General features: G+C 36.3%; 1 protein-coding gene across 5 annotated transcripts in view; it reads right to left on the bottom strand.

The window, feature by feature from the left end:
- Nucleotides 1–17,828, bottom strand: part of KDM6A (lysine demethylase 6A) — a 155,052-nt gene that overhangs the window by 71,327 nt on the left and 65,897 nt on the right. For all 5 annotated transcript variants that reach the window (XM_055120448.1, XM_055120447.1, XM_055120450.1 and 2 more), the window contains exon 6: nt 9,709–9,829. In XM_055120448.1, the coding sequence (XP_054976423.1) occupies nt 9,709–9,829 (121 nt within the window). The remainder of the gene's footprint in view (nt 1–9,708; nt 9,830–17,828) is intronic.

The raw sequence follows: 17,828 nt of genomic DNA, 5'->3' as shown, positions 1-17,828 counted from the left end.
AAAACAACTACACTTGGACAACTAGGATACTCAATAAAAAAAAAAACTAATGTCAATTAACTCAGGTTACTATAAAAGATTGGAAGATGCCAATTGGTAATACATTCAATCATGAACATTTGTTTTAATATGTGCATAGCAGCTAGTCTATATTTGCAGTAATCAATAGTTAAAGGCTCTAATATTCTGAACAAATAGACTACTACCAAACTGGCTATAACCCACAAATATCAATTATTTAATCTATCCCATAAATTTTTATTGATGAACTATAATTCCCTTAGGGTGACAGATACTAAGGGGACACAAGGGTCAAGATAACAAAAGTGAAAATTACTTTCCATATTCCGTTGAATAAGAAAAAATAAAAACACAACATCTGAACACTGTGAGAACTGCTTGCATTTTCCTTGGTCTAATACGCACACAACATGTACTCAAACATGCCTTCAGTACGCTACCATAGCAATAAAATACAGACTTTGAAAAAAAGGATGCTTTATAACCAATTACTTTTTCTATACAAAATGATAACACCACATAATCAGATCATACATATCTAAATCTAATCTATCCTGTTAGCACAAATTAACGACTAAATGAGAAAAGACAGGCCTTTTGTAATTAAGCTACTAAAGCATACAAGCCTGCAAACCAAGAGTCCTCAAGATTACTGCATTTTAGTTTTACACTGAAATTCCACCAAGAGGTTTGAGGACCTGCACGGGATGGGAGATCCGCGCTGAAAATTGAATATAGACCAAACACGATGGCCACGCAGTACCTCTATTGCAAACCACAACACCCAAAAGGAGAGAGAGAACAAAAGGGAATGCCCTTCCACAGAGGTGGGGTGGGGTGGGGGGGTGGGGGATGGGGTGGGATACTGGGAACATTGGTGGAGGTGACTGGGCACTGGTGGAGGGATATAAACAAAATGCCAACATGGAAGTTCATAAGTTTGTAACTGTAACTCATGGTGATTCACTAATAAAAAAAATTAAAAATAAATTCCACCAAGAACACAGATGCATTATTTATTTTTTTAAATTTATTTTTAATTAGTGAATCACCGTGAGGGAGATGCATAATTTTAAATGTCCAGCTTATATCTTATCAATGAATAATGAATATCTGAGGCCAATCAAAACCTGTCAGGGTAAGTTCTGAAACGTTTTGTCTAATTACTAACAAAAAAAAAGCAGCAAAGAGTCAAAATCCAAACCCACAATATCAGAACATGGTAAACGTTTCAAACAGCAAAGATGCAAAAATATCGTGTGGCACAAGTGTATACACATTTAAAAATATAGATATATATGTATGATTAGAAAACAAAAAGTAAAGCATTTATATATAGAAAACAATTAGTCACTATTCAAAGAAATGAAGACAAGGAAATAAAAAAAATTCCATATTTACAGATGGAAATTAACATTGTTAAACTAACCATCTCAGATGGCCAACAGCTAGTATAGTGGGCAGAGTACTTGCCTTGCACATGGCTGGGATGATTCCCCAGAACCCCATCAGGAGTAATCCTTGAGTAGAGAGCAAGGAGTAAGCTCTGAGCACCACTAGGTGCGGCCCCAAAACTAAAATACCATCCCGTAATTATTACACAGAGCCAATGCAATCCCTACTAAAATTCCAATGCCATCCATCCAAGAACAGAAAACTCTACTAAAATTTGTATAAAATCATACCCCTACTTCTCCAAGAGCCAAAGCAATCTTGAAAAAGAATCATCCCATTCCCCAACTTTAAACTCTAAGACAAAGAAAATAGTGAACTACTAAGGGAGTGAACATGACCTTAGTTTCATTTATTATAAATGGATGAAACTACGGGGATGTCTTACTTTAGGTGGTTTCTAAAAGTAGGATATAGAATTGAAATTGCTAAATTTTGTCTGGGTTTGAGTCTGTTACTTGGCCAAGCTTGGCTAACCTGCTGGAAAATCTACTGATGGGATTCTCAAAGCTCTAAGAATTCAGTTTTTTAATTTTCTTTATAAGACAAGGTTATTACAAGTGGTTCGATGAGGAACTCTACTGGTCACTAAACACTGATAGTGCTATACCACTGAACCATATGAACTAGCTCCCCCCCAATTTAGGGTACACGGACCAGGCAGTGCTAGGTCACACTCACTCCCAGCAGCATGCTTGGGGACTGCTGTTATGCTGGAGATCTAGTCCAGGGCTCCCACAACCAAAACATGCATCTTCTATCATCATCTCAGTGCCATACCCAAATTCCTTACTTAAAAGATGAAAGTATACCGAAGATATACAAAATCTTATTTGTAGCTCTTCTTTTCAGCTCCGGACTCAGATGTCAGTACCAATATCTAATAGCTCAATCTGAATATACTCCCATATAATCATACTCCATATGGAGCTTTCATACCCTAATTCACTGTTATTTTCTTTAACCAGTACTTTGGATAATACAAATGAACATAATGTGATTTGACTTAAATTTCCAAGTTCTTCCAAAGTGTATTATTTGCATTTATGTAAAGCTGATAGGCACACAAATAACAGATTCAATGGGAACATGATATGTATCCTATACAAGAGATAAAACATAACTTGTTCTAATATTTTCTAACCTTTATAAAAAGAAATTAGATACATTTATAAATGTTTCATAAAGCTGTATTTGAAAACTACTTACAGCCACAATCATGCTTATAAACAACAAAAAAGGATTTTCAAATAAAATCAGATACGCCTTCTTATAATTGAAATATAAATATAAAACTTCCAACAGCAAACCTATAGTTATTCTAAGTCCTCAGTATCAGAGAGAACAGTTACTACACATTAATAAGCAGTGATGTACTTTTCAAATATGTATTTCAGAGGAACTGAATCCAGCTATTCATAATACCTCATACTTGAAGGAATATAATAGAACTCAGAGCAGAAGCAAAATGAAACAAAAATGGCTACAGAATTAAGTGGAAAATGCATAAACGAGTGGCTAGATAGAATAGTAATATTACCTCATAACAGCAAACTAGGAAAAACTGAAAGTTGATGAGCAATGGAAAGTGAAAAAAATAAATAAATAAGACAGTCAGTAGTCTTCTTTCAAAAGGTACTGTGATGTTACTTTGTGAAGAAAAAACAAGAAGAATTGACTAAAAAAAAAAAAAAAAAAAGGTGGGACGAACTGGAGAGAAAGCTCAAAGGATTAGAATACATGCTAAGCATATGAAAGCCCAGGGTTCATCCCTAACACACCAGGACTGGCCCCAAACGTGGTTCAGGGCATCCGAAATAAATCCCCCAAACTAAAAATAAATTTAAGTGCCAGCTAGAAGCACAGCTATTAATTATGATAATGGAAGCAGAGGGGCAAGTATAGGTAAGATTAGCTTTCATATTTTTTCAGATAACTGAGCAAATCAAAAGATGCTAGTATCAACAAAATATTTTAGAAAATTACATCATGGTTAAAATAGTTAACATACTAATTCTCTATAAAGTTCATAGTATCTTACATAGATGAAATTATGTAGTCTACATTAATAAAATAATGAAAAGATGGGAGGCATTTCACAGATTCAATATCTGGAAATGAAGCAGTTACTGAAGAAAAGTAAGTTAAGCACAGTGGAAATAGTTACTTAAAAGTTTCTTATCATGTATAAAGATAGAGGGAAAACAGGGCAGGAGGGTGACATTTGATGAAAACAGTATTTGCCAGTTTGTACAGAAAAATAATGTACAAGATGATAAATAAGAACAGTATGGAGATGATACTGACGGTACACAAGTTAACCATCTACTGCATGCAGTTAATCCCAATTCAACCCCCAACATGACAGGGTAACCCATCACTGATGGGTGCAGCCTTCAAGGCTCCTTAGCACCACCCAGGGACAGCCTGGGTAATCCCTGGCACTGTAAGGCCCAAGCAGCATCACAATCTCAAGCTTTCATAGTGAACCATTGGCTGGGCAGATCAAGAATCACCAAGAAGGTTCCCCCTGGGTCTCCTGAACAGTGCTAGAAAGACCACCCCTCACCCTCCCACCAAAGTGTCTCTCTCTCCCTCCCACCAATGCCCTAAGCTTCTTTGACAAGAAAGAGCTTATCATTTTATATGCTCTTCCATATAGTATATCCATTTCAAAAAACACTAAGCATCTGGGAAAATACCGGGCAAGCACGTAAGTCTCATTTCAGGTCAACCCATTGCTTCTAATTCTTATCTACCAAACCCTATATATGTTAACTACTTCAACCAACAGTTATCTTCAAGAACCAAATTATAAAGAATTTATATCGGTATTCCAGCAAATAATCCATGACAAGGCCTTGTCTTCAGAGCTACCACAGCTAGGAATAATCTCACAGCATTAAGCGTGGAGTAGCCCCTGAACACCATCAACTGTTTCCCCAGCACCAATAATCAAATAAAGCCCTGATGTTGATCTATTTTAGGGAAATTAAATATGTAAACACTAGGGAGCAATACTATATGAGCATCATTAAACAGATGCATGAGCATTAACCGAACAACATAGGTGTCATTCCACATTAGTTTTGTAATTACTGTAACAGTCAGCCAGAATATAAATATTAGATGCAATAGATATTAAAAATGTCAAAATTAGTAAATTTTTATTAACTATAGTACACTACTACAAATATATAATGAATATCAAAGCAATTAACATTTAATATGAAAAAGTAATAAAATAAAATTCTACATTAATTATATGAAATTAAACAGGCAACTAAAGTTACCTAGGGAGCTGTTATCTTAATAAAAAGAAAAAGAAAACAATTTAAGAAATAAGGTCCTAGAATGGATTTATTCAAATATTTAACTAGTTAATAAATGAAGAATGTTATCTTCATTCGCCAAACATATTATTCTTCTGTGGCCAACTTAATAGAAAAACACCACCATATGACTGGAAAGCAAGCTGGACATTTAAGTTTCAGGTTTCTAAGGATGGACTGTCATCACTGTCATCAACTGTCATTACCATCATCCTATTGCTCACCGATTTGCTCGAGCGGGCACCAGTAACGTCTCCATTGTGAGACTTGTTACTGTTTTAAGCATATCGAATACACCAAGGGTAGCTTGCCGAGCTCTCCGAGAGGGTCGGAGGACTCGATTCCAGGTCGACCGAGCGCAAGGCAATTTAGGTAGACCAAGTAACAGAAATCCGCGAAATTAAAAAATGGATTTCGCTAAAAGTATCTACACTAGTCCAAACTAGAAGACTTTTAGATATGGTAAATACATTAAAAACTAAATAAAGTCTGGAAAATGGCACCTAATTTCACAAACACACAAAACAGACACACGCCCCTTTATAATCACCTGGTAAGGTGGATACAGCTATTACATTTCTACAGATACAGATACAGATACAGATACACACACACACACACACACACACACACACACACACACACACAGAGTCAGGCATCTTGGAGCCGGAGTGATAGTACAGTTTGTAGGGCACTTGCTTTATACATGGCCAACCGGATTCAATCCCTGGCACCATATATGGTTCTCTGGGCCATGTCAGGAGCGATGTCTGGGCCCAGAGCCACTAGTAAGCTTTGAGCACGACTACGTAAGTCCCTATCCTTCACCCCCTGCTTTGCCCCCAAATAAAGGAATCTTGCCCATGCTCACAAAATTATAGGGCAGGTCAAATTTTAAAGCCAAATCTGCTTGCCCAGAAAGCTGTTTACACAGTACTAAAACAGAGTGAATCTGTTTCAGAAATACATTACAGGAGAAAAGTTATTTCCACAGAGAGAAATAAAATAGGAGGCCCTGGGATGTATTTTACGTGCAGATGAAAACAATTTATTATTAAGATAAAACTGCAATATATTTAAATGCCTTCGTATCTAAAACATACTGTGTACTAAGTATCTCTTTTTGGGGAGAAGAAACAAAAAAAAGGTAGCGATGACAAAATTTACCCACTGTCACTCTTCCATCAGATTTTTGTGGAATCTGAGTCTTAATAAAAAACTAGGCATATTGGTCTACAAGTAACCATATCATCTTTAAAGGATAAATTGATAATGGGCATGTGGTCTATTTCTGTCCATGAAAATTAAAGTACAATATTCTTTTAAAAACCAAGAAGCAGCACAGGTCTTCCTCCTTGACAAAATGATACTCAGATATTTACTGTATGTCAGCACTACACTAAACCACAAGACTCTAATATGAAACATAAATAATCATCTCATTAAACCTAGCAAACAGCCGTAAGTCAACAGAACAAAAAGAAATTATTTGGGGGGCAGAAGGAGGGGCGCTGCCACACCCAGCGACGCTCAGGTCTTAAACCTGGCTCTTTGCTAAAGGGACCACCCTGGCAGGCTAAGGGGACCATATGGGGTGCTGGGAACTGAACCTGTGTAGGCTGCATGCAAGGTAAACGCTCTACTCACTATATTATTATTCTGGCCCAAGGAAGTAAATTCTTAACAAACCCTTGAATTAGGTCAATCATTCCTGAAAGCTGAAGTTCACATTATATGAACTGCTATTTTAACAAGTTTGAGTTGAAGTTTCTTTATAGCCCAAGGATAAAAACAATTATTATTTATACATACGGTGATAAAAAACAGATTCATGTAGTGGAAATGCCAACAGAGGTTCCATGTACAAGTGCACAGGCTAGTAGTTCATGCAAGATTGAACTAACAACCTGTCCGCATTAGGAAAACTGAAGATCAGTCATCTAAGGGATGGGGGTATATCATTCCTTCTGATTTCACAATGAATGCTAAGCATGTAGCACTGTACTCCCATTGTTCATCAATTTGCTCGATTGGGCACCAGTTAACGTCTCCATTATGAGACTTGTTACTGTTTTTGGCATATCGAATATGCCACGAGGAGCTTGCCAGGCTCTGCCGTGCGGGCGGGATACTCTCGGTAGCTTGCTGGGCTCTCCGAGAGGGACGGAGGAATCAAACCCGAGTCGGCTGCATGCAAGGCAAACGCCCTACTTGCTGTGCTATCACTCCAGTCCACTAAGTGTGTAATATACTGAAATCTACCTTAACAAAAAACATTGGTGCTTAAATTCCTAAAAATTGGCAAGATTATGGCTGGAGAGATAGTACAAGGGGTAGGGTGTTTTCTTGGCATGCAGCCGACCAAGGTTCAATCCCCATCACCACAGACGGTCTCCTAAGCCTGACCAGATTTGATCCCTGAGAGTAGAGCCTAAAGCCCTGAGGACCAGCAGGTGTGGCCCACAAACCAGAATTAGAAAGAGAAAACTCATTATTGTAAAGAGGGGTTCCAATAAGTACTAAAATTCTTTTCAAAGTTCATACATATGAAAAAAGATTCAAAATGACATCAAGTAAAAGAAGGCCAAAAGGAGGCCATTTTCTTAAGGTAACTATTAAAATCACTGTAACTTGAAAAAGTTTGCCTCTAGCTGTCACTGTCATCCCATTGCTCATAGATTTGTTCGAGCGGGCACCAGTAACGTCTCTCACTGTGAGACTTATTGTTACTGTTTTTGGCATATTGAATATGCCACGGGTAGCTTGCCAGGCTCTGCCATGCGGGCACGATACACTCGGTAGCTTGCCAGGTTTTCTGAGAGGGGCAGAGGAATCGAACACGGTCGCCTCTGTGAAAGGCGAACGCCCTACCGCTGTGCTATCGATCCAGCCCTGCCTCTAGCTATGTCTGAATAAATGAAAGTTGTATACAAAAATGTTCATGTCATCAGCATGAATAAGGAAAATCACCACAAAATATTAACAGTTTCCAATGATTAAAGATTTTTAAACTGACACCTTCATGGAAATAGTTTTGCATTATTTCAATTACTTAAGAAAAACGTACAAATAAAGGTAGCCAAAGTCCTTATTTGGGGATATAATCAGGCAATTTTCCCATTCAAATAGAACTTCATGAGTACTATTTTTTTTTTTTTTTTTTTTGCTTTTTGGGTCACACCTGGCAATGAATGCACTGGAGTTACTCTTGGCTCTGCACTCATAAATTACTCCTGGTAGTGCTCAAGGGACCATATGGGATACTGGGAATCAAACCCGGGTGGGCCACGTGCAAGACAAACGCCCTACCCGCTGTGCTATCGCTCCACCCCCTCATGAGTACTATTGAACAAGCGGCTAACAAAATCACTCCTACAACATGGTAATAGGATTGTTCTGGGGGCTGGAGCGATAGCACAGCGGGTAGGGCGTTTGCCTTGCACGCGACCGACCCGGGTTCAAATCCCAGCATCCCATGTGGTCCCCTGAGCACAGCCAGGGGTAATTCCTGAGTGCAGAGCCAAGAGTAACCCCTGTGCATTGCCAAAAAGAAAAAAAAGAAAAAAAAAGATTGTTTTGAAAACGCACAAATAAGTTCATTTTAAATTAGAAGATAATTATAAATAATATGCATTACAAATGTCCAAGAGCAAGTTAAAAAATATGCAGGTAGTATGTATGAACTTATTGTGTATTTCATATCCACTGATACTGCACTTACATATTAATATCACATATATACTTTATATATGGTAGAAACTGGAAGATTTCCAAGTACCTCTTATTCCCTTACTCTCTTCATTTACCCTGATTCAAATCCTCAAATGCACTTACCTCTAAAAATCATGTGACTTTAAAAATACAATCTACTTGTTTTCTGCTGTATCTGTGATTTTAGTTCTAGCTCTTTTTCATACCAAAAGCTTTGTTATTTATAAACTCATGCAAGACCTTGGGGTGGAGGAAAAGAGTATTTGTGTAAATGTCTACTATCAAACTTGAGCAATTATGTACTTTTACAGTTTAAAATATCTTCAGTAATACCATTAGTGAATTTGAATTACAACCTACTATAGAGTCAATATCTCTCCCCTTCCAAATCAAAATAATCTGTAATGGAGATACGAAGAATGAAAAATAATCATAAATTCACAAAAACATTATTTTTCCTCTAGAACTTATAGTTCTTTCAAAAAGCAATGTTTGCTTGTTGGGCAGGAAATCACTGTTTTCCTGCTGAGACTTAAAGAAATAACCAAAAAAGGTAAAAAATTTAAGAAGTATCAAATTTCTATAGAATATATTTAACAACAGTGAATTATATTTTCCCAACAATGTTTATACTTACAAATAAGCAATCTAAATAGTTGCAGAGAAAACTTTAAATATATAATTTAAAGGATTTATAGCTCCAACTGATGATTCATACAAATAAATGATCAACAACTGGGATACAGATACAACACAATTAAGCAGCTACTTAATAATTAAGCTAGCTCTATGGTAGTCAATCATATCCAGTTAGATATTCAAACTGTGATAGAAACATTCACCCTTTCCTAATAACATATCTCAATAAAATAAATAAATAAATTTAACTTTGAAAACTGGTGTGACTGCTACCATTCAAGTCACACCATTACAACTACTTTGAAGTTTGCATTCTAACTCCTTTGAAGTTGAAACCCAGCCTTTTCAAGTCTTAGAGCTCATTGTTCATTGTTGACAGGTTTTTCACCTACATTTTTAGTTTCTTTTGAAGTGTCAATGAAAATTTCAACATTTCTCAATGTCCTAATATTTAACAAGAACCATAAGAGGAAACAAACAAACAAACAAAAACAAAACAAAAAGCCCCACAAAAATGAAACATTGTATCTTGGAAAAAAACCCAACAACCTACCTTTAAACTAGACTCATAGTCTGTGTTCACTTTGAACATAAGCCCAAGTCGTAAATGAATTTCCTTGGCTCGACAAAAGCTGGGATCAACATAAAGCACCTCCTGAAATGCTTTAATTGCCCTGAAAGAATATAGACATAAAATATCTTAACTTTTAACACTTGAATAGTTTTAGATTGGTAGTACAGTAAAACCTATTTTATGCAATAATGTGTAAAAGGAAATGCCGGTTTTATATATATAAAAAATGATGTGAATGAATAGCTAAAGACTGGGAATGGAACACCTGGATCTTTCATATAATTGACTGCATAGCCTATACCTAACTTTAGGTAAGAAAAAAGAAGTAGGAAAAGTTGAGGTTATTCTTAATTATTTGAACGTAACTTTATGGTTAATAAAATTTGTCAGTATAAATGTTTCTAGAGTTTTCTCAGGGAAAGTAGGATGGAATATAAGTTTTACAGGTACATTTCATTCTGCAGTGTAGATTACCATACCACAACTACCAGAGGAAATTAGCCCTGCTTCTGGCCTATATAATTAAAATTCTTTTGAGGGCTGCATTTCTTTTCTTTTCTTTTTTTTTTCCTTTTTGGGTCACACCAAGTGATGCTCAGGGGTTACTCCTGGCTTTGCACTCAGGAATTACTCCTGGCGGTGCTAGGGATCAAACCTGGGTCAGTCGCATGCAAGGCAAACGCTCTACCCACTGTACTATTGCTCCGGCCCCAGAGCTGCATTTTTTAAACACTTGTTTACAATCGATCTGCACCATTCTTTTTTTTCTTCTTTTCACAGGTATTAGTCTCAGCAATGCTCAGACCAACCATGAGGATTTGGATACTTCAGTGGTCAGGCCTGATACATGTGGTACTCCAGTTCCAGGGGTTCTTGGGTGGGAGTATCCACCAAATGTTACTGGGTACTGAACTCAGGGCTTAGCACTGTGTCCTATCCACATGACCTATCTCCTTGTTTATATGCTATGAAGTAGATAGAAAACTTTCACTATTTTTCATCAAGTTCTGCAGTCCTTAAAATGTCAACAGTTTCATAGGTCTGTTTCTGATTTCTCAACTCTGTGACTACTTTCCACTGATCTACCAGTCTATCTCTTACCAAATTCACATTTCATTTTTCACAAAATGTAAAGATTGATAATGTTTACTAGTAAAATAAAAACAAGGGTGAGGAAAGGGACACTTTCCAGTGAATACAATTTAATAATACCTTCATGTGATCATCTGAACGCACCACCTATTTTTTTAAGCTTATAATATTAGATGTAACAGTAAGCTAGGCATAATTTTAAATCTCTCTACATGTCTTAAGTCTTATCCCAAGAATGAATTAAATCATTTTTTTCTAGGGGGAAAAAAAAGCAACTATTCTCTACCTCTACGTATCTTCAGCAACTTGATTTTTTTTCTATTTTTTTACTTTGTGTTTTGGGTCACACCCGGTGTGGCACAGGGGTTATTCCTGGCTCATGCACTCAGGAATTACTCTTGGCGGTGCTCGGGGGACCATATGGGATGCTGGGAATTGAGCCCGGGTCGGCTGCGTACAAAGCAAATGCTCTTTCTGCTGTGCTATCGCCCCAGCCCCTAACTTGATAAAATTTCAGATGTCAAAAAGGGAAAATCTTTAAATACAAAAGTTCAAAATACACCACAAAAACATAGTATTTCACACCTCCAGTATCTTTATTTTGATTCATGTGTTATCTATCACCCCCAAAGTCATATGGTTCTTTACATGTTTATTGTAAATTAAGCATTCTAAAAAGTAAGATTAAATTTGGAGCTGGGGAAAACACAACAGCTCTGACAACATTAACTCTTATACCTGGTTTAATGCTTGCCTCCTTAAGAGGAATTTGGCACCTTTTATGCTAGCTGGTTTCTTAAATGGGTCACTATAAATGATTCACATAAGCAGAAAGAAGAGTCAAAGAACTGACAGGAAAGAACTGGAGAAAAATACCATTTTCATTCAAAAGTTTCCTATTTTAATCTGATTTCAAACCATTTATCTGCATTAAGACATTTGCACTCATTTTCTATAAGGAGGTTATCTTTAAAATGTACCAAATCTTTCCAATAGGAAGAGATATAGCTTCACTCTATATTCTCTTGGTTGTATCAAGTACTACAATTTTCATATAAAATAGGCAATGCTGTTTGTACAGTTTGCACAATACAGGTCAGGGGAAGGTGCTAAAAAGAAGCTTATAGGAAGATTACTATGGGAATAAGTGATTCCAATTAAAATATATAGTAAAACAGAAAAAGTACGAAGGGACTTTTGGAAGCTTCTGGGTGACAGGCGTAGGGGTGCTGAGGTGCTGTGGTTATAAACAGCATACAACATGATATGTATATATATTTTCCTTCAGTATATTTTGTAATAATAAAAAGAATGGGTTATATACAAAATCCAAATTAATACTATCTTGTATTATGGATCAAACAACTCTTATGGAAAGGGTCAGAACTATAGCAAGCTCAATGGGCCTATAGAATGCTCTGCCTTCAAGAAGCTGGAGCACAACTGGGAGAGACTTCTCAGCAAAAACCCAAGACAGAAAAAAAAAAGTTTTTTTTTAGTTTAGAAAAGAACAAATAAAGAAACTGCCATTTAAAAAAATGAAGGCCACACCAAAAACACTCAGGGAAGTTTGGGTCAAAAATAAAAAAAGAAAAAGAAAGTCAATAAAGCAAAGAAGGAATAAAGGAGGGAAAAGAAAAGTTTTTGGTAAGAAAAAGGTCTACAAAAAGGGTATGTAAAGAAAGGAGGGTAGAACACAGACACAGATCAACAACCTCATGGTGGAAATATTGTATGTTGTCTTAGTTTCTTTATCTAAGCTTTCCTTTGAATTTACTATCCATAGACAGATTATCCATAGACAGATGTGGGTTGGAGGGAACCTCCCAGTGGTACTCGATGACCATCAGGATAGGGCTGTACTATCTCTCTGGCCCAATATGTTCTACCACTTAAATCACATCTCTAGCCCTCACAGATGTTTCCTTAAATACATAGGAAATATTGTCTGCATGGAGGCAGGGGAAGAGTGGGAAAAGGGGGGGTTATACCGGGGATATTGGTGGTGGGGAACGTGCACTGGTGGAGGGATGGGTGTTTGATCACTGTGTGATTGTAACCCAAACATGAAAGCTTGTAACTATTTCACGGTGATTCAATAAAATTTAAAAAAAAATTAAAAAAAATACATAGGTCTCTTCAGTAGAGGTATCTATTTACAATGTCACAAGTACAAAGAAAGTTAGATTACTGTAACAACTTCTCAATGTATGTTTACACACTGGAAACCAAAACAATACCTGTAAACAAAAACCACACATTCCAAAACACTGAACTTCACTATGTTTACTCTTTAAAGACTGCTAAAAGTGCCTTCAACAAAGTGTGGTAAAGTTTTTGTTTCAAAATTTCCCCTAAAATTCAGAAACTCCCAGTTGAAATCTTCAACATCTCATAAAGAGGTGAACATCCCATAAAGAATTATTTCATGTTCTGCTGACTTAACTACATGTGGCACTTGTGATTGCCTCTTAACCGGAAATCAAACCTCCGTGTTAATTTAAAGCCTCTGAGCAGTGCTTCTTCATTCCCTGTTATATCCTAACACTGTGCCTCTTCAATTGTGAAATGACATATCTGAGGTATTTTGTTCCTCTGTTCTTCTTGGCTTCACTTGTAATTAACACTACATTCTCCTAACCTAGAATGTTTTCTTTCTTCCACTTCCCTGTGAACCTAGTATAATTTTCATAACTCATCACCAAACTCAACACCTACTAATTTCTAGCTAGTGTTAGTTAACTAGCAGTTGGTCTACTCTAATTAAATCATTCTGCTCTCTATTGGAATCTCCAGTTTTCCCAAGCAGTCTATTCCTTGAGGTCTACTTTTTAATTTTCTGATTACCAGAAAACATTTGCATTTAATATATATATTTGTTAATGTTATCAGTTTGATAATTAACTTACTGAACTTTTTCTTGAGGTAGAGAATAGGAGGGAGGGGAACAGGTTTCACTGTCTCTTTACTATCTCTAATCAGTCCCCTCATACCAAAGCTCACTTTAATTTTTTTTCAAAGCATTTACTCATCCTCCTCCGACCTCTGGGGTGAAACAGGCAAAGTGGGAAGAACAGGAAAAATGTGAGTGTTTGTGTCGAGACAGAGGATGTGTTCCTATACACTAAGAACATATTTTATTATTTGGGACAGGAGACTGTGTGCAGTATAGTGGTACCACTTGGATCATTCCTCTCTAATTTGGGTCATAACTTGACTGCTTTCATCTCTCATCAAACTGTTTGTAGCCAGATTATGATCTCTGTAGTACAATATAGACTAAAACACCAATACATACAAAGTTTGCCGAACTCAAAATTCCAGTTGATTGAGAATTTTAGAACATGAAAAATGGCTACTCCAAACAGTAATGCACCTTTATGATAAAATGCTTGGAAAGGTTTAAATTTTTAAATATTAAAGCGCATTCTTTATTAGAGAATTAAAATTGTCTATTAAAACAAAAACAGTGCATATTATATGCAGAGGGAGGAAGTTTTTGTATTGGCAGTGCTGGGGATCAAATCCAGGGCCTCAAAAGAAGGCAAGTGTTCTACCCCTTTGCTAAATTCCCAGCCCCTAAGCACAGTCTTTTATACTACCAAAATTATATATAGAGTTAGTTTTAGTGCTTCTGTTAAATTTGCCATTGTTTAATTTTGAAAAGATAAAAATATTAATAGCACTAGCTACCAAAAAACCAAGTTGCTGAGTATATTTAAAATAATGTCTGGGCAGCTTTAGGAATTGGGGTTCCAGCAAGTGCTTGCACCCATGTATGGAGACTGTGAACTAACTTTGGCTACATGCTGTTCCAGGAAGGGAAATGATTCATTTTCAAACTTAAATCTTTGTGGACTTAATTACTATAATACAGAAATTGTAAACCGCGCGGCCGCTACTGCGGCAGTGCAACATTTTATCTCTTCATTCTCATTAGTGGAAAACTTATTATCAAATATTTCCCTGTTAATAGAGCTGTATTCTTAGGGGATAAATTCCAACAAAAATAGTCTGTTTTGAAACTTTAACAGCAATAGTGAGTTATGTGTTGAAATCTGGAATGTAATCAAGGTAAAGAGAAAAGGAAGTGAAATTATCACTCACGTACGGGGTGGGTTGGGGGGGTGAGGGGTGGGATGTATACTGGTTATTTTTGTTTTGTTTGTTTGTTTTGTTTTTGCTTTTGTTTTTGTTTTTATTGGTGGTGGAATATGGGCACTAGTGAAGGGATGAGTGTTTGAGCATTGTGTAACTGAGATATAAGCCTGAGAATTTTGTAACTTTCCACTTGGTGATTCAATAAAATAAATTAAAAAAAAATAAAAAATAAATAAAATAAAATAATGTCTGGGGCTGGAGTGATAGTACAGCAGGTAAGGTGTTTGCCTTGCATGCGGCCGACCCGGGTTAGATTCCCAGCATCCCATACGGTCCCTTGAGCACCGCCAGGGGTAATCCCTGAGTGTAGAGCCAGGAGTGATCCCTGTGCATCGCTGGGTGTGACCCAAAAAGAAAAAAAAAAAGAAAAAAAATAATAAAATAATGTCGTCATATTAATGGCTTGACATTGCTCAGGGCTTACTGTTAGCACTGCTCAGGGAACCATTATGTGGAGCCTGGGATGAACCAGGGCCAAGGCCAACTATGGGCAAGACAAGCGCTTTTATCCCTGTACTTTCTCTCAAGCTCCACATGGTCATTTTAAATAAGATTTCTAAAAGAACATTTAAAGGAGAAAGAGAGAAATAAGACCCATCTCACGAACTTTACCAATTATAGGAAAAATAATCATATTAACTAAACATCCCTTGCAGTTTAAGTACACTTAGACATCAAGTTCTCAGGGGCTAATAAAGCTGAGTCTGGAGATTTTCCTTCAGAGATGAATTTCCCTCAGATTTCCCTAACGGTTGAATGAACTAATTCCATTAAATTCCATATTAATGAAACAGGTAAATATTTTACACACACACACACACACACACACACACACACTTAAATATTGATAAATGTGGATTACTGACAGGTAAAAAAATTTCAAGACGTAAATCTGAGACAAGATTTTTTAGAGTTGGATATCAAAGAGGACAGACCAAACATAGCAAATGGCATAAACAAAGTTACATACAGGATTAAGAAAAAAGTGTTAAGGCATTTCCAAGGAAATGAATGCAGTATGACTAACAAAAAGGATATATTTAGAAAGTAGTAAGCCTGGAAAGATCCTCTGAGGTTGAACCATAGCAGGGTCTTAAAACACCAGTATATGGGTTATTCACATTGATATTTAATAATAAATTATTAGCTCTTTTCCTCTTTCTAACTAGTCTTCATTCATTTTATTTCTCTTCTCTTAAAAAAATATATGTTTTTATCCAGTCCCTTAAGCTTCATGACTCCAAGTCCTTTCAAAGTCTTTTCAGCACTCTATATCTAATTGGGACTTACAACTTTACCAGAGTTTCCACAGCTATTTTTTTTTTTCAAGAGAAAACTGTACATAATAAACTCAACATGTGTTAACATAAACTGCTTTATTTTAAATAAAATATGCTAAGGCTTTTCATCTAAGAGCATTAATTCATACTTAGCTTAAAAATTTTAATCAGTATTTGCCAGAATCCAAGCTAGACAAGTCTGAGGGTCAACAGTATCACAATTATATTAGGTTGATATTTGCACCCAAACCAGTAATCTTTATATTCCTATATCCAGAAATGAGACATTCCTACATCCCTAATATTACGATTAGTACCATACTAATTTCATAGTACCATACTATGAAAACAAATCTTAAAATACATTAACAACTAATGTGTTATAAGCATTTCTGACTTTTTTAACCTACTTCCACCTCACTGACCTAAAATGGCATTTACTACCAGGCTTATTTCCTTAATGAATAGAAGTCAAACTGAATAATCACTCTAAATCCAACGATTTAGCTCTATTACTGGAAAAACTGACCAAATGACTGCAAAGATTTAGAAGCCAGAAAAAACTCAAAAAGAAAAAATGGGCAACATAATGACAAGCAATAATACAAATAAAGATGCTATAGTTAACAGACTCCATTGCTAAATATCAAATTTTACCTGTATTATAAATGTACCAGATATATAGTATTCTGAGACATCCTAAACAGATTCATTTAACTGCTAATACTGTATCACTCTCTCACACACCCCCATACTCTTCTCTAGAAACATTTTTTAGCAAATCCCAAAGAAACTGGTGTGCAATTTAGTATTTTTAAAGTGTGATCCCGCTAATCAATAGCTACCTATAAATAAAGCCAAATAAAATAAGGGTTTAAAAAAAAGTTCCCACCGGGCTATATACTGTAAGCGTGGGCTATATATTGTAAACACTTTGCATGTGGAAGTCCTTGGATTTAATCTCCAGCATCACCTCACATGTTCTAATTTTGTAGCTATTCTTTGATTCTGGGTGACACAACAGTGGTGTTCAGGGCTCAAACCTGGGTTGACCACATGCAACCCACTGTATTATAACTCTAGCCCCTAATTTTGTACCTATTCAAGAAATAGCATGGTACGATGAAGTAAAGGTTGGATGCACAGTTTGCGAAAGAACACTTGAGCAGCAGAGAGAAAAAAACATCGCCAGTATGGATTTAGACAGGGGACAGATGCTCCTTGTTTTAGAAGTAACTAGAATTAAAACTCGAGGCAGAAGAAAATTATTACTAGGAAACCAGAGAGCACTTACTAATTCATAGACACTGCATCCTTCTTGTATCATTCAGTTTTATTTCTTAGGTCAACAAAAGTATACAGAAACTATGAAAAAATAACTTGACAACCTTCAAACATGGGAACAGAGTACAGTAGAAAAAAGTATTAAATGTGAATGTGGGTGCTTATTAAATAGTTTGCAATACTGAATAGCACAGCCACATGCACATACATCTTGCTACAAAACTAAGGAGTAAAACTATCTCTCAGAGCACTTGTAAACAACACAAGCATGAAAGTATGAAT

Source organism: Sorex araneus, chromosome X (genome assembly GCF_027595985.1).
Source record: "Sorex araneus isolate mSorAra2 chromosome X, mSorAra2.pri, whole genome shotgun sequence".
Lineage (NCBI taxonomy): Eukaryota > Metazoa > Chordata > Mammalia > Eulipotyphla > Soricidae > Sorex > Sorex araneus.
This window is presented reverse-complemented; position numbering and strand designations above follow the sequence as displayed.